General features: G+C 44.9%; 2 protein-coding genes across 4 annotated transcripts in view; one reads left to right on the forward strand and one right to left on the reverse strand.

The window, feature by feature from the left end:
* Positions 1-9,067, forward strand: part of fam222ba (family with sequence similarity 222 member Ba) — a 33,720-nt gene extending 24,653 nt beyond the window's left edge. For both annotated transcript variants that reach the window (XM_030100539.1, XM_030100540.1), the window contains exon 3: positions 6,016-9,067. In XM_030100539.1, coding sequence (XP_029956399.1) covers positions 6,016-7,748 — 1,733 coding nt within the window. In that variant the 3' untranslated portion in view covers positions 7,749-9,067. The remainder of the gene's footprint in view (positions 1-6,015) is intronic.
* A 2,718-nt stretch (positions 9,068-11,785) lies between these two features.
* On the reverse strand, positions 11,786-21,944 carry trpv1 (transient receptor potential cation channel, subfamily V, member 1). 2 transcript variants are annotated; one of them, XM_030101579.1, is made up of 16 exons: positions 21,797-21,944; positions 18,263-18,481; positions 17,990-18,144; positions 17,747-17,899; positions 17,529-17,666; positions 16,113-16,411; positions 15,867-16,043; positions 15,630-15,785; positions 15,457-15,552; positions 15,295-15,365; positions 15,048-15,213; positions 14,892-14,958; positions 14,472-14,803; positions 14,262-14,383; positions 12,228-12,340; positions 11,786-12,144 (listed from the first exon to the last, which is right to left on the reverse strand). In XM_030101579.1, the coding sequence occupies exons 2-16, from the start codon at positions 18,457-18,459 to the stop codon at positions 12,059-12,061; spliced, it is 2,328 nt and encodes a 775-aa protein (XP_029957439.1). In that variant the 5' UTR covers positions 18,460-18,481; positions 21,797-21,944; the 3' UTR covers positions 11,786-12,058. The 2 variants fall into 2 exon arrangements, with proteins under 2 accessions (XP_029957439.1, XP_029957440.1); XM_030101580.1 differs by lacking the exon at positions 21,797-21,944 and adding an exon at positions 19,514-19,535.
* Positions 21,945-22,297: the final 353 nt, after the last annotated feature.

The raw sequence follows: 22,297 nt of genomic DNA on the forward strand, positions 1-22,297 counted from the left end.
TCCCTCGATGGGAACGTGCTTAGCCGGAGATCTGAGAGATGATATGCTCGAAGCCACCAGCAGCCGCCTACAAACTTCACTCACATTCCTCATTAACCCTCCCTTGATGCTTTAAGCTCTTCAACTAATCCAGGTTTCAGGTTAAGGTTGAAATGCTAATAAGCTACACTTGCTTACTAGAACACATAATCAACAGCTGCCAGGGGCCTTAAACAGATGTAAACAGCGAGAGGTCGATTTTATCCACTGTTGGTGGGGGGAAAGGACTCTGAACTGTAATTTACAGATTTCATTACACATTTCACCGCAGTTCTGTTGAACTCTCATCCTGATTGGTTTCTTTTTCCTCCCCCTCCAGAATGCCTGCCTAAGCTTCGGTAACAATGTATAATCCCCGCTCCGATTTAATGAATCGGTCAGTTTTCATTGACATAGCTTTTTTTTTTTCCCTTTTTTTTTTTTCTGCTGTTTGCCTCAGTCTCACATCTTAAGTATCAAACTTATTACACAAGTGCCAAAGGCAGAGAAATAACTTTATCCACAGTTCCAGGCGTGTTGTCTCAGAAATGAGGCTTTTTCATTGTCTGGATTCGTCTCCCTGGACTTTAATGGACTAATTTTTAAACAGTTTCCTGCATTTCTTAAATCTTTTCTTTTGTCTCAGCTCACTTTAAAATCCGAAGTTGCTTTCTTTCTTTTCTTTTTTCCTCTCTCTCTCTCTTGCTTTGCTGATTTTTACCAGCCTCTTTAGACAACAGTAACATCCAGAAAATAGCTGAAACGAGCCTTAGAAATTAATTTGATGAATTATTGGATGATTTGGCTTTTTATGTATCTTGATAATTATCTTACCCTCAAGGTTTTGCTTCATCTATCCACCTGACGAGTCACTGCATAATGTTAGATAAACATGCAATATGTGAAACTGCTGCAGTCAGAGTGTAACTGTATTTTTGGATTCCTACTTGCATATAGCAGCAGCCTTTCTCCTCTTGGCCCAGGTTTAGTTTTCATCAGCCGTTCCTACCGTCATTGCTTCAGAAGCGGTTTATCGACTTTGTTGTTTTAGTCATTTTACATTCATTTTTATGCTTCTGACGTCTGACCTGAAGTCAGAAGCGCTGAGGCGATGTATCCTGTTCAGTAGGGCTCCATGTGATTGACCAGATTTGTGGACAAGCAGAGCATTAGTAAACTGTGTGTGGAAATATGGAATTTCATGCAGTTCAGTCTCAGACTGTCTGATATTAGATGATCATATACTGTGAGATAATGTTGTTTACTATTGTGAGTAAAGTATGATAAATGTAATTAGGTATATGATTGTAATGTAGAAGAGTCAGCAGCTCTTTAACCTTTCGCTCCCTTAGTGAGTTTCTTTGGTTATCAGCCTTTTCTGTTCTCACTCTTTACTCTTTTCTTCGGTGGGCGCCAGGTTTGAATCGGTTTCTGCTTTCCAGTGAAACCATTCTGTAAGCACACCCTCAAAAAGTAGACGGCGCAATGCCTTAATAGTTCGAAGGACCAGTTTTCTATTAAAGGGCTCAAAGAGGATTCAGTGTAGTTCGTCAAGCGGTTGAGGATAATTTATAATTCTTCTATTTTTTGGGATTTCTCCTGTTTATGGTGTTTATCTCAATTCAGTCTTAAACTGAATTGTAAAGATTTCCTGAACCGTTTTTCCACCTACTTTCTAGTAGTTATCTTGAAAAAAAAAAAAAAAGCAATTTTTCATTTATTTATTGAAGTTGCATTAAAAATCTAAATAGAAAACACATTAGTTGTTGTTGTCCCTGAAGCTTTTTAAATGTGCGTGTCTAGATCCGTTTCGCACACACGTGAACCCCCCACCACCCCACCATGTGAGCTCGGTGCACCAAGCTGCTATAAACGCTGAAATGTGATGCTAAGTTGAACGTCTCTGTGTATAATATCCACGCTGGCTGTCCACGATCGCAGCCTCAGCCAGAAGATTTCACTTCCATGAAATGATAAAAGATGTTTTATTCATTGCAACAGATGATGGTACTCTCTTCCCACCCACTTACAGCCCTTTTTCTACAGCTACTCTGACATGAGGTTTTGACAACAGTTGCAGACCACAGACACCGTGCCAGAATCTCCCCGGCTGATCTCATCGGCTGCATTTATTAACGGGTAGCTTAATTACATCAAATCCTCCGTGTTAAACGCCGTCCGCTGGCAGCGCTTTAACTCCTGCCTTTATATTTATCCAGCCCGTTTCTGCGTCACCGTGGAACATCACTTCGCCCCAAATCATTAATCATTTGCTGTGTTTGACAGGTGAAACCTATCCTCAGCATGTCTGTGCACTTGTGTGTAAGTGTTCATTTATCTGTGTTTGCTTACCCTGGCATTTATTCAGCGACAGACATTAGGCCTCAGTGATGGTGGGTGTCAAGCTCCAGCTCCTTGGCCCAGACCCCTGCATTAATGAGGCTGCCATCAGCAGACTGAACACTTAGTTACAGCGGCCCCCTGTGTGCCGCCCCACGCCGGCCCCGCACATCGCTGCCCATTGTTTCCCGTTCGCAAATAAAGCGGGAATTAATTAGCCGGTTGGCACGGCCGGCGGTGCAGCCGTGTCAGCGGCCCCGGCTCAGCTCCGCGCCTCATCCCACGAGCCCCGTCTGCCCGCCGCGAGACGGCGGCCCGCCTGAAACCGCAGACCTCGGCCAGAGATCCAGACATTTCAACTTGCTGCTCACTCCCAGGGACAGTCTGCACCACCTGAGGGAGAGTTAAAAAAAAAAAAAACTCCTGAAATGAAGTTTAAAAAGACGACTTTTCTTCTGCTTGTATTAATCAACGACTGTAAAATCATTTAATTAGGTTGAAATGAGTTTAATGTGTCGTATTGAAGGGAGGCAGGAAGACATGTTCTTCTGCCTCCGCCTGGCGACATTATGTTTTCGGGTTGTTCATCCATCTGTCCTATTCTCGTCTCCAGAAAAGCCTGAAGGGACTCGGAATTTGGCACACATGTTCGCTCACACTCAGAAGATGAACTGATAACATTTGGGTGGTAAAAAGTCGAAGCACGGGGGCTCCATGACTTCATGTCGCTTTTTTATTGTAAATGCAATATCTACACGTAATAGCTTTTTATTACAGTCTTTAACAGTCTTCATTACATCAATATGGGAGAGTGGAAAATTTCAGCTGCAATTCTGCAGGATGTCGTCTGATACTTAATGCATCGCAGACAAACGATAAAGTATTTTCCACATCATTATTTCAATTGGAATATATGCTCCACTGGCAGTAAATTACATTCAATTTATTCCCTAAAACGAGAGCGTCAAACCGCAAATGACAAGACGAAATAAAAAAAAAAGTCTGAGAAGCTAAAGAAATGCAAGACGCAGACTCCTAAAACAGCTTCCTGTATCTCAGTGTAATCCTGTAATCTGTGTCTGTTAGGGTGTTTAGACAAGGATCTAGACGAATATACAAAGTTTTGGGTTTCTGCCTCCTCAAACAGAGCGACAAAAATAACTCTCCTGTCATGTTCTGTTTACTTTGGCGTGTATTATTTAAAAATGTCGCATAAATTGTTTTCTTTGAGGCCTAATTAAAAATAAAAAGCTTGTCAAAGAAAAAAAAAATCATCACTTCAGTGTGTTTGTGAGCCTTCGTGTGTATTTTTCTATCTTATGCTGTTCAGGTCAGTTTGACCCGGTGGTGACTGGAAAGTATCAAGCGGCTAAAATAATGAATTCAGAATAACGGATGAAAGAAACGGCTATGAAAGCATGTCAGACATGAGGCTTTAGGTGAGGTTGTTTTTTTGGATGCTTCACTGTATTTTGCAAAAGGTTTCTGGCTTTATATTGAGATTGTTGCAATGTTTAGTGATAATTATTTGGTTTTAATCCTAATGCAGACACTTTCATCAAATATACTGTGTTCCACAGCAAAGAGAAACTTTCAAGATTAATTCTTTTCTGTTTTTTTTATCGTCTTCGGCAGCACAGGCGTACAGTTTTATATGATTGAGAACCTTTTAGTGTCAGAGCAGTTTTTGCTCTTGCAGCAGGAAGAGATTGGAGAATTTCCTCCTGTTGCTGCCTGGCATGGCTGCTGGACATGACTGGGGTGGGTGACAAAAGGAGAAAAACTTTAAATTTAATGGTTAATTACGGTTTCATTTTACCAGTCTGGCTCACTCAAGATGAAACTGGACTGTTTTCGATATAGGTGATTATTATTAACTACTCTCAGTTGTATAATATAGTCTTTGAAATGAGTTATTTTACAAAGAAAGATGTGTTCTTTAATCTGCGGCTGCCTAAACAAGCGCCCGGTCTGTTTGACCCAGAAACGTTATCGTCTGCTCCTCGCAGGCGATCGGAGCAGGAGGGTTCATTGTAACCCGGCGGCCACGCAGACTGGCGATCCCTCTCCCCATTCACCTCCGTCAGCTGTAAGTAGGTCAGACTGGCAGGTGATCGGGACGGCGCGACGGAGGTCAGCAGAGGCCGAGCCCGCCGTCCTCTCAACGACGACTCGCTTTCTTCAAAGAAGACTTCAAGCTGCTTTATACTCGCCTCCGCTAAAATATTAAACGTACCGGATGCCGACACGCTATCCGGCACCTGCGTTGTTCTTGTCGCACATCATAAACAAGGCTGTAACTGAAAAGCACACTCGCAGATGCACAACCACGTAATCATGTTGAGATTGTCACTTCGACATTGTTAAATTTAGCCGCGGTGCTTAGCAGGTGTAGCGAATGTCTGCGCGCCGAGGCCTGGGAGGTGTTCCCGCAGATCACAGACGCTGCTTCTGTGTCTGATTACTTGTCTGCTGTCATGGAGCTCTGCTCTCTGCGTCTATCTCTTTCTTTTCCTTCTCCCCACAGCAGCCACGGGGGACCGTCGCTGCCTCGCTCGCTCTTTGTTTAGTTTGTGATTCACTAGCGATCAGCGCAGCCCACCCTCAGATGCATACTTATTCTTTGCCCGGATGCTACATCAATTAAGGCCTCTAAAAGCCCCTGACCTCGGAGTCACCAGCGATACCACTAAATTGGATTTCAGGCCGGGAATGTGTCGGCCGCAATAATTCTGCCGAGAATGAGATCGGAAATCTTTCTCTTTGTCCCCGTGAGATTGGAGCTGCGAGGATTTTTTTTTTTTTTTAAGCCAAAAAAATAGGAGGGTACACTGTAAAAAAACAAGAAGGTCAAGAATAAGCTGGATTTGTTATTTAGGACAGGATGGCAGGTTTTAGAAAGCCACCATAGAAACTCGTATTACCTCGATACGAAATTTAAAGGATTTTTTTTTTTTTTTTTTGGGTGGGGGGGGGGAGAATATTGCAGGAAAAGCAAATGTTAAACACTCAGACTTCTTATTTTTCATTAGTTCAGTAGCTCAGCTCCCAGTTTGTTTCTCCTCATTGCGCCCTTGACTTTTTGGGAAAAGTAATTTAGCAACTTGTTAACGAGCACCAGCCTTTTTTCTGTTCTGTTTTCCGCCATAAACAAGTGAAAATGTTTTATTAGGTGCTGCTAGTTAAGCCCCTACCTGGCGTTTTGCTGACATGCTCAGTTTTGTCCAAACTGCTAAAACTAAGTAGAGCCAATTAGCCACCAAGTGAGTGTTGGCAGCTGTAACATAATAATAACTTGCCTTTTTATTTAACAGTTTAGTGAATAATAAGATGGTTCGGGGGTCATTCGACCCTGAACCAGAAAGAGTGACACCTTGATGTGGAGCCGCATCTACAACCTGTTACACAGGCTCAACGTTTCCACCCAGCCAGCCTGAACGCAGCATTTTCTTCTGTGTGTGGAATATGAGAGTGCCGTTCAAATCGGGTTCCCATCAGCTACTCGGATTACAATTGATGTGCTCTTTTGTGTCATATACACTTCAGCCTGGCTTAAGTTGTCTTCCTCTTTTGTCTCCACCCCCTTCGCTCCCCTCCTCCGCTCTCTCTCCTCTTGCTTCCTCCGTCACCTCTTATCTGTCCTATCCTCCGTCCCAGGGGACACCACACAAAGGATGAGATCCGCTCCGTTTCCAACCCCTGCAGAATTGGACGCATATGCTAAGAAGGTTGCCAACAACCCCCTCACCATCAAGATCTTCCCCAACAGCGTCAAGGTCCCCCAGCGAAACCACGTGCGGCGCACGGTGAACGGGCTGGATACGTCAGGCCAGCGCTACAGCCCCTACCCCTCCTCTCAGGCCAGTGCCAAGACCGGCCTGCTCGCCATCGTCAAGGTGCCCACCGTCAAGGGCGTCCTGAAAGATTTTGACGGCAGCCGGGCCCGCTTGCATTCAGAAGTCATCATGAACCCACCCGCCGGATCCTATCAAGTGGCTTCAACCAGCACTTTAAACCACCACCCACCTCTGCCGAACCTCCCCCGACCGCAGCAGAACTTAACCCTTCAGGCGCAGGACGCGCCCCAGACCCTGCAGATGCCCCTCGCTCAGCAGCAGGCTCACACCCAGAGTCTCAGGCACCCGCCCCCCATGGCCCAGCACCCTCAGGGCCACCCCGGACTGCAGACTCTGTCTCAGCATCCCGCTCTCGGCCACCCACAGGGCCCCCCCACTGTTATGCTTCAGCAGCAGCAGCAGCACCTTCAGCAGCAGCCGCCATCCGGCCTGCAGGGGAGCAGGAAGCTGCCGGACGGCGAAGCACCGCCTAACGTTACTGTCTCTACCTCAACCATTCCGCTCTCGATGGCCGCGGGGCTGCACCAAGGCCGCCAGGCCGACCTGAGCACCATCGTGCATCAGATCAACCAGTTCTGCCAAGCCCGGGCCCAAGGCGCCGGAGCCACCTCCATGTGCGAGGGCCAGATCGCCAACCCCAGCCCCATCAGCCGCAACCTGCTCATCAGCGCCTGCTCCCGGGTGTCCATGCACAGCAACCCCGCCACCCCCGGCTTCCCGCCGCCCAACTGCATCATCGGCGCCCAAGAGAAAGCCACTGCCCTCGTGGGAGTCCAGCCTCCGCCCAGCGTGGCTGCTCTGAACCACTTGCCTTCCAGCCACACTGATCTGAAGCAGCAGCAGCAGCAGCACCACCTGCAGCAGCACCTGCATGCACAGCAGAATCCGCAGCAGCTGCAGCACAACGCGCAGCAGCAGCAGAAGATGCGCGCCTGGAATCAGCATCAGTTGGCCCACGTGCCACACATTCAGAACGGTGGGCCGCACCTCTGCAAGCAGCCCCCCAGGGACCCCGCCTTCCATTTCAAGAGCATGGGCTACCCCCCGGAGGTGTGCGTGGGTCAGCCTTACTCACTGAAACCCCCCGTAGAGAGGCCCACCCCCTCCCCGCCCGTCAACCCCACCAACGGCATGCCGGGGCCCATGGCCCACTACACTAATGGTCATTACTTCCAGTCCCACATTTGGAACAGCAGCATCCTCCCCACACCCAACAGTGACAGCTCTGGCTCTCAGGACGTAGCCATGCCATTCCACGGTGCGGGCCCGGGAGGGTGCACCACTCTAGACTGCGGGCCCCCCGGGGCTCCCCATTACAGGCTTGGAACGAGCTCCTCCACCTCCTCCTCCTCCTCGGCCCAGACTAATCTGATGCAAACGGCAGATTACATGGGTGGGGACTTCCAGACGCCCTACTTCCGCGATCAGAATCTAGGGTTGATGGGCAAGATGCACAGGCCTCCTCTGAACAGGGTAGGTCCAGAGGTCGGGGATGGCAGAACCGCTCTCATCCAGCACCCAGGGTACAGATAAGCTATGGCCTTGTCTCCACAACTGTTATCAGCCCCCTTTGTTTAGTCTTAAGAAAGGAAACACACAAAATACAAGTCAATTGATAACTTAAACAAATGACTGCTAATGTTAAAGAGGGTAAATTCATATATTTAATGAAGATCAGTAGTTTTTTTTTCTTTTCCTGTTTTTAATCTTGCAAGTGATCAATTGCCACTGTAAGTTTTGTTAATGAGTGCTCTCGTTTGGCACTTCGAAGTAACTTTTTTGTGTATGTGTGTGTGTACACATCCGTACTGTCATTCCCTGCTTCTTCTTCTTCTTCTTCTTCTTCTTCTTCTTCCTCCTCCTCGGTCAAACTTGTCTGCGTGCCTGGATCTCAACAGATCCTGTGTTATTTCTACTTCAAACCTGTTGGTAAAGTTTTCTTATGCATGTAAGAAAAAAAAAAAAAAAACAAGAAAAAAAAACAGATTCCTTGCTGAAAAGCAGCAACATCGTTTATTTTTTAACAGAATCACGTCAGGAATTTTTTGGCTCTGACTAGTTTCATCGGACTGACGACTTTTTACGCTTCAAGATAAACTACAATCACTTCAGGACAGAAGAGAGAGTAACGATCTTGTTTTCGTACAAAGCCATGGGGCACTGGAAAGAAACACAGCTGGCGAAGCTTGCAGTATGCACATGTACACAGAGGTTTTATTCTTTTTTTTTTTTTTTTATGTAATTATTTATTTGTATTATAGGACTAATCAAGATGTACTTCTCTCGGTCAGTCAGAAGCAGGTAATCAGGTTTGTACATAGCGAAGTCTCAGCAGGGAGCAGGTCTGCTGAAAGGGTGACGCTCTGTCCTGCTTCAAATGCTGCAACGAATTCAGGTGTTTTAACAAGAAAAAAAAACAATAAAAAAAAAAATAACGGAGTTTCTGTCAGTGCCACGTGTGGCGACTAGATTGTGAAATGTTTAGTGCAGAAAAAGTCATGAAAGATTAACTCTCCTACCTTAAAATGGCCAAAGTCAGGTTAACAAGGACACACTGTTACAAAGTTGTGCCATTTTCTGTTTTGTGTCCTTTTCAGATCGTTTTTTTTTTTTTTTTTTTGTATCCATTTCAAATGTATTACTTGAATGTTGAGATTGTTTGTGTTGCAGGGATGGAAAGGGATAGGGTTAGTTACAAGGACGAAACTCTGGAGTTAGAAGAAGTCAAGTGTTAATATTGTTGTGTAGAATCTAACTACGGCGCCTGTAGCCAGAGATTTGTCCTCACAACAGGAACTTAAGTGAATCCAGTTTATGTGTAGTTGCTACTGATTCTGAAGTCTGCTTGAAAAGACCAAATTGATCACTTGCAAGATCGCTCGGAGGTAAACCCTTTTTTTTTTTTTTCCATTTTCTTTTGAAGTTTAAAGTGAAACAGCAAATGCATTGTTTATTTTATTGTACACTGGCTTACCTACTAGACTACTGTAACTTTAAAGTTTAATGATTGTGTGTGAATGTCGCCTGCTGAACGTAGGTACAGTTTTGGATGAGTGTGTGTGCGCGTGTGTGTGTGTGTATGTGTGTAATAACACAATAACGCCCATGTTTTGTTCACCTAACTCCCTAACAGCCCTTAAAAAGCCTTAAGTGTTTGGTCCTTGGACTTTCCTTTGAAAATGAGCATGGTTTTAATAAAAAACCCCAAATAATAAGGAGAAAGAAGTCGGCAAGGATACACAGAAACAGCAATTTTTGGTCTCGCTCTTTTTTTTTCTTTTTTTTTTTTTTAATCTTTTTATTTTAATGAAGTTTTGTTGAATAGACAGAGCAATTCCTTAGAGATTCTTTATTATGGAAAGCAAGAAAAGGAGTAATATTTTGTAATTATATATTTTTAGCAATGTGTAGTTACTGAGCTGTAACATTTTTTCCCCCCCCAAGTTTCAAAGCTTAAGTTTGCAGTTGTGACTATTTATAATACTTGATTTGCTTGTTATTTAAATTTATTTTTTTTTTCCTCTTTGTTTCCTGTACTATTGCTGTGAAAAGGAAGAAGGTCCACAAGCCTTTCTTTTGTGTCATTCTGTACGACAGATACGAGGCGAGAGCGTGAGAGTTGTGCTACTCTTTTTGTAATATTGTAATAATAAAATAAAGTTCTAATTTATGCTTTGAAATGAGTCTAAACTCGACATCCTTGAACAATAATTTCAATGTATCAGAGGTTTTTTTTTTTTTCCACAGTGTGGGAGGATGGGTCCTCTCTTTAAAAGCTTTTGTCTCAGGCCAGGCAGTCGTATTTGGTTGAATGTCGGACTTCAAGGTTTGAGTCGTGAAGCTTTTCTTCCTAGTTACATGCTTTCAGTGTTTTTTTTCCTTTTCATCATGATTTCTTCTCAAAAATTCAAAGAAATCCATGCTGTGAAAAGGAATTCCCCCTGACCCCCTTTGATTTTATGACTGTACCCCCCCCCCCAACACACACTCACACACTCTTTGAAAAGCGCTGCTCTAAATCAACAGTGTCCGAACTGCTGATTTTTCGGCCCTTTTGCTTCTGCTGCGGCCTTGCAGAGAGACAGTAACTCTTCTGTTGTGCTGTTCTGCGTGGCGGTTCAGGTAGCTCGCTGTTCACACACTCGTCTCCCGCATAACCAGCCTCGCTGAAATAAAGGCCCGTCGGACGGCGTGCATTTTGCAGCTCGTGCTGAAGGTGGCGATTGTTGCGGCCGTCGCCGCTGCCTCCATGCCATTTATCCGGGGGCTCGTCGCTCGCTGCCAGATAGCAACAGGAAGTGGGCTAGACAAAGCAAGCTGTGAAATCCGCGGGACTATCTGGCCGAGGTAGATTTAGCTTGTCTGGCTGTGATGAAAATGGGACTGGTATAAAGGGCACCCAGCGGGGGGGCGCGGGATCAGCAACCTTTGTGATCAGCCTTACCCCCGTGAAGGATTGTGAGCGGTGTCAGAGGTGCGGCAGGTTGCGGCCTTCATGGGAAGAGATCCTGCATCATCCTGCTCATGTGCAGAAGCAGCATGCGAGGACGCCTGGGGATTAAATGTTATGACTGCAGAAGACCTGGTCTTAAACACCGTGAGGACAGGAAGTCTGACTCATTACTGCCTCCAGCTCGTGCGTTCGTTTTTTAATGATACTGACAACTCTAGTTTTAGGAGGGGTGTCAAAACACGTTTTAGGTCGGGGACCACAAACAACATTCTTCTCTGTTGTGATGTAGACTGTCGGCCCGCGTTCCTTATGTTTGACACCCCTGGGTTAGAGGGAGTGAGTGTTACTTCCAGCATATATTTAGCTAGTTTTTGGGTGCAAAACCTGTCTCAACCGGGATGCAAACCAGGTCCCCACCCTCATGGGACTGAACCCAGCGTGCCACCAGGGGGAGCAGCAGCTCCACTTCATCTTGACTGAGGTTCTTTTGAGAATGGGATTGGTCAACTTTTATCACAAAAAACCTGTCTGTCTTCATCATGATGCATGTATTTGATCTTTTCTACCTGAAAACGAACTGAGAAATATGATCAATCCAATTGATACCTTGCTCAAATATGCTAAAAGGTTTAAAATATTCCTGCATGTGCCTTTCCAAAACCTGATCATTATTTACACATCACAGGGAAGTCTTGTTTCAAACAACCTTTAGATTAGAAAACCTCCAAATCCCATGATTCCCTTAGGCACTGTAAATGGTGAAATCCTTCATCTTTTCTCAGGTTTAAACAGGAAAACCATCATTTTTGCACTTTACGGACTGATGAGTGCCTCATCTCTGGGATTCTCTTCACGCACGCTGCTGACCTCTTGCCGGTCGACCTCGGTGTGTGTTAGTATACAAACATACCCGTCTCTTTTCGCTCTACTTCCAGCTTTTAAAAAATGCTGCTGGCATGAAATTCAAAATGGGCATTCATCCAACCGTTCATCCATTTTCCATACTGCTGCATCCGACTGAGAGTCATGATGATTATAAGGCAGGAAACACCCTGAACAGGTCACAAACACATCAGAGGTGTAAATATAAAACACCTGATACACCGTCTTTGTACAGTTTCTCTTTATAATCAGGTTTTGAATGACATTGCATCCATTTTTATTGCCTTTTTACATGGTGTCCCAGCTATTCTGGGACAAAAGTTGATTCCCTTCAGTAGTCAAAACACTTGCCACAGCTCTGATACATGTTTCAGTTTAAAGCAGAGACGCCGTTCCCTCCCCGCTGCTCACATCGCTCTGATCAGTCACAAAAGCAGCTTTTCCCTGTAGAGCCGAGGCCGAGCGACGGGGTTCAGGTGCGGAGGCCTCGCCGCTCTCAGCTGGAGCCTCAGACCGGCGTGGTGCTCATCTCCGTGGACTGACATGCCTGCCACCGCCTGCTGTCATCAGAGAAGAAGACTCTCCAGCTCCTCCCTGTGGACGAAGCACAGACGGTGAGCAGGTGCGGTCCACTCCCGCCGTCCCTCACAAAGCTGCACGTGTTCACGCTGGAGCACCTCGACGCACGGGGCCCTCCGAGCTCGGGGGCCGGGCTCGGTCCCAGCACCCGGGGTCCTCATTGATTTTGGCCACGTTGGTGTTCCACTTGTTCCAGTTGACTTCCTCCACTCTGAGGCGACAAGAGGACACATGCTCCAATTACTGTCTGCTGCATGACACATCCATCAGCTGTCAGCCAAGGCAGATTAGTGAGAAACACATCAGTGCGTCCTGCAGACACGCAGCTGGATCGCAGAGATCCCACAAGGAACGGGCTGCGTTTAAAAGCTCATTACCGTCTGCTGAAGGTTGCTGTGCTGATGTTCACAAAGTCACTCTTCTGTGTTAGTCTCATATTAAAAAAAAAAAAAAAAACTGATCCAAAGTCATTCCCATTACAACTGTAGTCACAGAATAGCTGTTTAACAACTTCATATTAAATCTGTTCCAATGAACCTAGAATGAAAATACCAAAGAGGATCTCTTTAACCTGAAACAAAGCTGTGTTTTTGTAAAAGAGAGGCTTTCTGATATCTTCCATATTGATCCACAGACAATAAGAAACATTAAATTCATCTGATTTGAAATTATCTGGTATTTACATGTAATCTGCACCTGCCTGAACTGCTAATCCAAACTCAGAAGTTGTTCATGTTTCTAATTAAATCAAGATGTGTCTTTTGATTAATACTCAATAGCCTCACCACATATTTCTTCCTATTTCTTCTCAGTGATCAGTAGGGAAGAGGCCTGACCTGCAGATTATTCCACTTTAAAGGTCTCTAGCAGCCCACATGCTGAAAACCTCCGATTGGCAGGAATATAATGAGAAACTAATGAAATAGTCATTTATAGAGTGTTTAACCATGTAATTTTATTCCTGCTGATCCATTATTTATGCATTTGTAAATTAATTTCGTTTTATCCTGAGCGAAGCGTTTGAGTATTTGACCTTTTGCTTATGTTTTTTAAAGGGAAAAGTGTATAAAAAAATGTTGTATTTTGAAAAAATGAATGATTGAAAAGGTAAAATAATAAGCGACCTTTAATACAGATGAGACAGTGCCATGTTTAGCGGATTTGATTGAGTTCACAATCTTAGTTTTGTGTGCAAAAACACAGATGATTAGAAATGAGGGCTCTTTTAGAGCTTTGATTACAATCATGGTGTTGCAGCAGAGAGACGTCGGAGCAGCAGATGGCAGCAGCTCTCAGAGCAGCACTGAACTCTAACAACCGACACTGTGAGGAGAGATTTCTGAACATGCAGTCTGCAGTCGACTGAAAGGCAGAGAGGAAGATCTGGTTTCAGATGGAATTACACAATTTATTTCCTTTAAAAATTATTCAAAATGTGATCTCCTCTGTTCTGAGAAACACTTTGCTCACGTCAGTGCGAACAAACCCAGATATCAGATTACACTTAAAATTTTGAGTTGTTTGTAATCCTTTTACTACAAAATACATTAAATGTGAACATGATACTTTGATACATTATACTTTGAAAAATGAAAGTATTCACAATATATTTTTACATTTTACAGTTTTCCTACTAAGAAGAGAGAATGATGAAGAGAAAGTTCTACATTATTAAAATTTAATGTAGAAAACTTATAAACCTTCATCCAGGCACATATTTTTCTTAGTGTGATTCTAATGTTTGAGAAGACTAAGTTCTTCCTAAATATCAGTCAATGTATAACTCTGTATAACGCTCCATAAAGCATGGGAACCTGTAAATATCCATTTGATAAACCACAATTTAGACTCACTTTCATTCATTTTGAGTTTCTCATGTAAGAACAGATTGTTTAGTATAACTATATGATGAAGTATGAAATATTTTGAAATTTAAGATGTACTGTACTTGTTTGATAAATCAGACACTGACAGCACTGGGCGTTTTTTTTGTTGTTGTTTTTTTTGGGGAGGGAATTAATACACTTCTAGGATCTTCGCATGACAGAGCTGTGAGAGGAAATATTAAATCTTCAGGACTTGAAGACGAGAAAGCGTCGAGCCGGTTCAACCTGACGGTCCCTCAGACCCACCTGAAGCACTGCCGGACGTCGGTCCCGAGATTGGTGCGGAGTTTTATCTCCACCCCGCAGCGCAGCCTCTTCCTGAGCCAGCGCGGCAGCTTCTTCTCCATGTCCAGGATGGTGACGGCCCTCTGAAAGACCCACAGCCACAGCACCGGAAGTGAAGCACGCACGCACACACACACACACACACACAGCTGCCTCGACGCCGCGCCTCACCTGCAGCTTCCAGATGCTGGCGCTCTCCATGGTGATCTTCTCCACGGTGCGGTTCATGAGGGCGATGAGCATGTTGAGCAGCAGGATGTAGGTGAGGATGATGTAGCCGATGAGCAGCACGTAGAAGACCTCCTTGTACTGGTACTCCTGGGTGAACTCCATGTCGCCCATGCCGATGGTGAACTTGAAGAGCTGCAGCGTGGTGTAGGAGATGTTCCGGAAGGACGGCTTCACGCACTCCTCGTCGGCGTCCACGGGGCCAAACAGGCGGCCCTTCCGGCTCGGGGCAGTGACGTTTTTAGCTGGAGGCTCGATGAGCAGGGTGACCACGGCTGGGACAGGAAATAAGAATCTGATTACTTGATATAAAGGTAAAGCTACGCATTTGTTAGTGAAATAAGTTTTAAGATATTTAATCACCTGCAGAAAATCCAAAGAGGAAGACGATGTAGACAAAGAGGAATCGCAGGATGTCGCTGAGGATCATCTGCACAGAAGAAGAGAAGGGAAGAGCCTCAGAGGTCACGCTGCGCCTTCTCGGGGTCACCGTGGTGCCGAGCGGCCCTGGTGGGGTACCTTCTGGATCATGACGCTGTAGATGCCCATGTGCTTGTCTCCCCTGGAGTAGTAGAGCAGGTTCACCCAGCTGAAAGCCAGACACAGCACCAGGAAGCCCAGGTACTCCTGCCGGCCGAACAAATAGAGCCCAGAGGAGACCAGGAAGAGGACGGCCTGCAGAAAGCTGACGCAACCACACCAAAAACACAAAGATAATGTCAGTCTGATCGGGAGAGTGTGAAGAAAGTTTAACTTCACTACTCACAAGAGAATCTCATAATATCCATCGATCAGCAGCGTCTGCAGCTTCGGTCGTTTCCTCTTCATGTCGATAATCTGTGGATTTAGATCAAGTTGAAGGTTTCTAAGACGGACGACAGCCACTAGAGTCACGATGAACGACGGTTTCAAACATTTCCCCACATACCCCGGTGACGAAGAAGTAACAGTTTGCCAGGAATATGAGCAGCTGGCCTGTGACGTACAGGTAGCCCAACACGTCGTGCTCCAGTGGAAACGGCGGCTGTGGAGAAGAGAGGAAACATCAGGAACATCTGCTCGAGCCCGCTCGGCAGTGACGCCACAAATCCTCCAGCGCACCTCTTTCTTCTTCTTATTGTAGGCCACAATGGTGAAGACGATCAGGTATGTGAGGTAGACCAGGAAGTTGAAGAAGAACATCCGACCGGCGAACCTCTTCCACTTCTCCTCCAGCAGCCGGCTCAGCGGCTCCGTCTCCAGCATCTCGTGGCGGTTCTGAGAGGAGACAGGAGGGGGACACGGGTTTGAGTCCGGAGCTTGGGACCGCCAGGCGCTCCCACAGAGTCCAGCGCTCACGGGAATGTCGCTGCCGTACACCAGGATGTCCACCACCGAGTTGCTCTGGTAGGAGTCCACGGACTCCAGGTCGTACAGCGAGCAGTGGACGGGTCCGTAAACCCACTCGGTGAATTTGCGGGACAGGTGTTTGGTGTGAGTCTCCTGGAATTCCCGCTGCAGGATGTGGGAGAAAATCTGCACGAGGAGAGGAGGAAAGTTATCAAACAAATCCAGAACGTCTCATACCAACTCACCGGTTCTTACCCCGATCTTCCCAGTTTTAGCAGCCATTTTCAGCGGCGTCAGCCCGCTGTGGTTCTCCATGTCCTCCAGCTTCAGCTTGGGATGCTGCTGCGCGGCGATCTTGAGGACGCGGTCGTACATGCTGGTGACGAAGGCCGTGTTGTCCCGGGAGTTGTCGGCGATCACCACCAGGGCGTGCAGCACGGTGTTGCCCTGGGAGTCGGCCATCTTGGCGTCCGCCCGCTGGTACTCGTTCACCATGAGGAACTCCACCACGTCGGGCTGGTTGGTGCAGGCAGCCAGAGACAGCGGCAGCTCGCCTGGGGGGGGGGGGGCGGGATTTACTGATGTTACTGCAGGGCAGAGACGGGTCTGCACTTTCACATCATCGGTAAGATGCTGTGTTCATCTGGAAACCAGTCACATGGTTTTTACTCAGCAAAACCTTGTTTTTTGTTAAAAATGTCTCATCCCATAATTTAGTATATTTCAGCAAGATAAAGGGCCTTGTTTTAAGATAACGCATCTTATATTTAGATCATTTTCACTTTCATTGCAAGAATTTTTTTCAAGGTAAAGTACATGAAGGAAGTGAAAAAGTTTTTGTTTTTTCAGCCTTCCTCAGTGGTCTGCAAGCTTTATGACTAAATCAACCTCTTATTTTGGGACCTGTTTCCACCTAGCAAAATGTGACTGGAGCTGTAGAACTGAATATAACAATCAAAACCTTATAAAACACTATATAAGCTTTAAAATGCTTATTTGCAGTTTGCTTGGTGCTTTGGTGGGCCAGATAAGCGTCACTTACAGGCTGTTTTTGTCCCACGGGCCTTAAACGGGCCTTTAACTCTTTATTTTTACATCAAAACTTTAGTTCATGTTGCAACTATTAACTGAAAGAGCAACTTATTGGCTGTTTTTAGATGTAAAAGAAAACGCCAAAATGGTATTAGGAGCAGAAATTATCAATATAACAGTGGCTTTTGAATAACTACTTTGGAAAAAAGTGGTGCACAGGCCTACTGGAGACATAAAACACATGTGAAAATATGCATATTTAAATTTTGAAGCACTTTAAAGCCACTGCACAGACTCAAAGGTTGCAGATCACATAATGAATGTTCACTTTTCTACATGTCATTATGGTTTCTCAGCCAGTTTGTTCTTCCTCTAATTAAAGCAGAACTCTATTTCTTCCATTTTTTTAATGAGGGGATTCCCTCATTAATCATTTTACCCACACAGTGCTGACAGATACAACATTACAGCCGTAAATTATGAAACAGTCAAAACCAGTGGGACGACATAAAGTAACCGCATTGTTTTTTTGAGTAGAAACTTTCCTGTAAGTTGCATGGTTTAAAACCAATTCTGTGCTTTCTGCATGAAGCTGCAGACGGGGACACGCCCTCTCCTGCAGCGGCATCACGGACTCACCGAAGTAAAAGCTGGGGCCGTCATGTGGCTGAAAGAAAGTCCCGCACGCCTTGGCGTGAACGTCTGCACCTTTTTGGACCAGCAGATGGACGTAGCGCATGCTCCTCCTCTCAATGGCGATGTGCAGAGCTGTCTGGCCTGTGAACAAAACATCGTGATCACAGCGTGGACGCAGACCAGATCTCGTCGTGTTTTATCTCCTGACTCCTGACACTGACCTTTGTAGTAGCTGTTGGTGAAGGCCGCGTTCACAAAGTCCTTAATGTCGCCCAGCTTCTCTGAGATGTCGATCAGGACCTCCACCGTGTCGTTCTTGCCGTCTCTGAGATGCAGCAGCGCTTTCATTAGGGCGGTTTTGCCGTAGGACTGATCTGTGGACGTGGCCAGACGTTGAGACGGTGAACACGGCAGCTTCCAGCTGAGGAGGACCTCGCTTTGTTGGAATGCTTTCACACACTCACACAACGAGTCGGAGAGCCTCTTCATGTTCTGGTGCAGGTACAGGTGCAGGCCGTCCATCTTCCTGACGTCCCCGCTGGCCGCCGCCTCAAACAGCCGCTCCATGTTAAAGCTCTTGCTGTCTCTCCTGCCATCCTGCTGCTGCCCTCGGATCTGTCTGCGGACCAGATGTTGGGGCACCGTTACAGCACATCATTTTGATGAACATAACGGGCCTTGATAGAACGCATCAGCTATGCCATAATGAGACTTTATCACAGCATGGGGAAGCTCACTTGTCAAAGTTGAGATTGAATCTGATTCTTGGCGTAGGGTCCTCCGCCTCCTCCTGGTAATCAGTGTCCATGGGAGCGTTGGGTTCCTCCAGGTTCGAACCCGCCCCATTCTTATGCGCTGCTCTGTTTTTCAGTATCTCCTCCTTTGTCCTGTCGTCAGTCTCCAGAGTGAACCCAAACTTCTCTGATTTACTCATTTTCACTCCTGATTTCAGTGATCTGCCCAGAAAATATGGCACAAGTGTCATAGGTCAACAGTTTAAATTGCACAAGAAATAATAAACCAGCTCCTAAAGTCCCTCCTAGTTTTACATCTTACAAATTCTTTATAGCAAAATACAATCTACAAACAAAGCCAGACTTAGTATGTAGCCATGGCTTTTAGCATGGTAATACACAGTGTTGTGTTCTGTCATTCTTCTTATTGTAAGGAAAAAAAAAAAGAAAGAAAATCAGTCACAGAGGAAGAAATGCACATGATGGGAGGTCATCCCTCGAACTGTTTCCGGCCTTCAGGCCGTATGATCAACACCACTGATTCAGATCCTCTAAAGCAGGGATGAACAACTCCCAAAAATTTGTGAGAATTATGTGATTACATGATTGGAAAGAATTGCAAATGCATTGAACATCCAGTTTTTTGTTAGTCGTCTTTGGGCAACCTGTCTGCAGCTCAGAGAAACCACTGATGTTTTCCAGTCTCTTTCCAACATATTTGGTAAATTTGGAGACCGAGTCAGGAGCTAGTAAACAGACCATATAAATCTGAAGATTTCCAGCAACATGCTGCCTTCACTGGTCAGCGAGTCTGCCGCCGTCGTGTTTTCCCCTGTGCAACACGCTCGGTCAGCCACATGACGTGACAGGAAATGTGATTTATCAGTTCAGTCCACACTCTGCTATCAGAGCACAGTTTAGATCTGATGATCACGTGACAAACCACCTCTGATTAACGTCTCAATCCGACAGAACGTTTCCAGCCCTCGCTCTTCTCAACCACCATCCACAGATTAATGGTTCACTTTTCTTCCGCAGATCCATTTTGGTTAAAACTCACCGCAATATTCAATCATCCCTACAAACCACGACCAGCTCTGACATTTTTTTTATATTAATCATTTATTCGTAGATTTCTCCTTTTGTGTTTTTCACATCAAATTGCTGAATTTCAGTAATTTCTCTTTCTGCACAGCCTGTCACGTTAACGCACTCGACAGATGTCACTGTAATGAGAAAATCAATGTTATTTACCTCAACCGTCAGTGGCTTTGTTCTGGATGATCAGTGTGATTAGCAAGAGGAAAAAGATGAAGACAACATCCATCATTAACATTTGGTTTTTCCTTTCTTTTTACCAACAAATAAATAGATTTCTTTGCAAGCTCAAACTTTTGCAGGGTCTTGTACTTCTTTGCACTGAAACAAAAGGGATTATTTCTGGATTATTTAGTTGTTATTTTACTGGTCCAGACCTCTGGAGGTGAAATGAGATCTGTGACATGGTTTTAGTTTCACATCCCCCTCAGCAGACCCGTTCAGCTCTGGGTGTGTCCACCAGTGTTTGGCTTCACCGTCACATTCAGAACATCAGGAGTGGAAAATTTAAAATCTCCTTCTTCTTCACTGCCGTCAGACTCCTGAACAGCCGACGGGACTCACACGCCGCCTCAACACTGAAACACTTCAGTCCTTCATTGATTTTGTATTTAAATGTTAGCATCGTGGATTTCTCTGCGCAGGGAAACATGTTTTCTGATACAGTCAGACAATAAGCTTGAACGTGCACGTTAAAGATGGCGTCTATTAGGGGCAATATGGTGAGATTTAAATTTTAAATGAAAAGGTTGTGAACCACTTGCAGAAGATTAATGCTAAAAATAAGCAAGGAGAAATGTTACAACCCAAGATAAAACAGATCTTTTAGGGACAAAATAGACAAAAAAACTCACTTTTGTCAAAAATCTAGATGTTGGAAACTGCATTTTGTCATCCGAAATACTTTTTTCAGTTACTATCTTCAATTAGTCATTCATCAAACTATTGAGGAAGTGAAGCTCACACTTCCACTGAACTGTGTCAGCAGCTCAGACCATCATTCCTGCTGTAGTTTAATTGTTGTCGAGCCAGAGATGGTTGCCAGTCGCACTGTAAACAAAACAGGATCAAGTATTTTTATGCTTCAGGCGGGTGTGAAACATGTTTACCACAGAGCTTAATCTCACTACTCACTGCTGAGGCCACAGACATACTTTCAGACATGTGATGTTTCATCCCCCCGGTGACTAACAAAGGCGTTTATTTAGAAGAAGATTTCCATGACTACAGTCCACACACACATCGCTTGCTTCTCTGCAGAAAAAAAATCTGCTCTGTATGCACAAGATTGAAGAAAATAATCCAACTAGTAAAAGAGGAAAGTACAGCTCTTAAAATTAAGGATAAATCTGTTTTATCTCCTAAGAGAGATGTTAAGATTGCAGGAATAAATGGAGATAGTTTGTGGCTCCTCGTTCCTCTTTTCAGCCAGACAAAAAAACAGAATTAGTGACTCAGTTGAAACAAACAGACCATGAACATCATAACAGGAATATATGCCGACAGTCACAGAAAACCCAAAGGAGCCCCAAAAAAACAGAAGTAGAAGAGTTTTCTATGGTGAAGTGAGTATTTTTTCCTATTCTGTGAACTTAAACAACAGAACCTAAATAAAGTGACAGTTTGGGTTTTAAAGAATGATGAGTTTAGAACCTTTTCGCAGCTTTACGGCGTGAACAGTCTTTGTGTTGCGTCATTATGTCCTGCTGCATTATTTACAGATGTATTGATTGACGGCATGCAGTAATGTGAGCCATGTTTATTCTAACAGAGCACATGGTGGAGTTTATCAAGATCTCCTCTTCTCCATCCTTCAAACTAAAGACAGACAGACGCATTCTGAAACAAAGAGCTGTCTGCACGCTGCTACAGATTCAAAACGATCAATGGAAACTGCTGAGGGGAAAAAAAATAAAAAAATAATGTATAATTTGACCCACCAAATGTGAATGTTCCTCTTCAAAGTTTTTCAAATGGATTGAAAAAAACAGCAGATCTTTAGGCTAAAAAGAAAACCAGCAGTCCTCCCATCAGTGTCCTGCAGAGAGACAGGCGTGTGCATCGTACTGTCTTGTCCCAAGATGCTCCTTCAACATACTGGAAAGCAGATAGCAGGAGAACGACGGGGGGAGATAAAGTGACCCGCCCTGCAGAACATCAGAGCTCATTACCGAAGCCCTGAGTGCTTGAAAGGATGCTGAACTGACCGTCGCTGGTTAGACCAAGCAACACAATCCATACGGGGGAGATGAGTGTCGGAAAAGAGTCCAGCAGAAACATAAATGCTTTTTTATGAAGAGCTCAGCAGAAAGTGAAGAGCTTTTACATGTGGCTCGTATTCAGCAAATGTAATGTGTTCAGTCGGATGGAGAAAAAAATGCTGTAAAGGAATAACAATCAGACACATTTAAGTTAAAACATTCAAAAAGAGAAACTCACCCATTAAAGTAAGGCTGCTTATTCTTCCAGATTTCTGTTCTTCTGACTTCCCGTCTGATGCGTCTTTCTGTTTCATGTGAGCGGCTGTGGGTTTGTGTGTGTTTGTGTGTGCTTTCAGTGCAGCTGCTGTCCTGTGACTGTGTGTGTGTGTGTGTGTGTGTGTGTGTGTGTGTGTGTGTGTGTGTGTGTGTGTGAGTGTGTGTGGTTTGCAGAGCTTCTTCTTGCCAGTGTGAGCTATACGTTCATGAGATCTGTTGATTTCCTTTGCTGAGGTCACTTCCTTTATTTTCTTTTCTTCACAGTCAAATTGGGCACGCAAGCATGAGGCGCCTGCCGGTGGCACAAAAATGGCTGAAAGATCCTGCCACAGATTTTAAACCAAATAAAATTAACTAGTGAAAGTGTGCAGCCTGATAATGTGTATCTTTGAAAATCCTTATTCGGTGGAAATATTACTGTACACACATTACTGTTGTCTTTTTTCAGTTGAATGGCACAAGC

This window comes from Salarias fasciatus, chromosome 10, assembly GCF_902148845.1.
Source record: "Salarias fasciatus chromosome 10, fSalaFa1.1, whole genome shotgun sequence".
NCBI classification, from domain to species: domain Eukaryota; kingdom Metazoa; phylum Chordata; class Actinopteri; order Blenniiformes; family Blenniidae; genus Salarias; species Salarias fasciatus.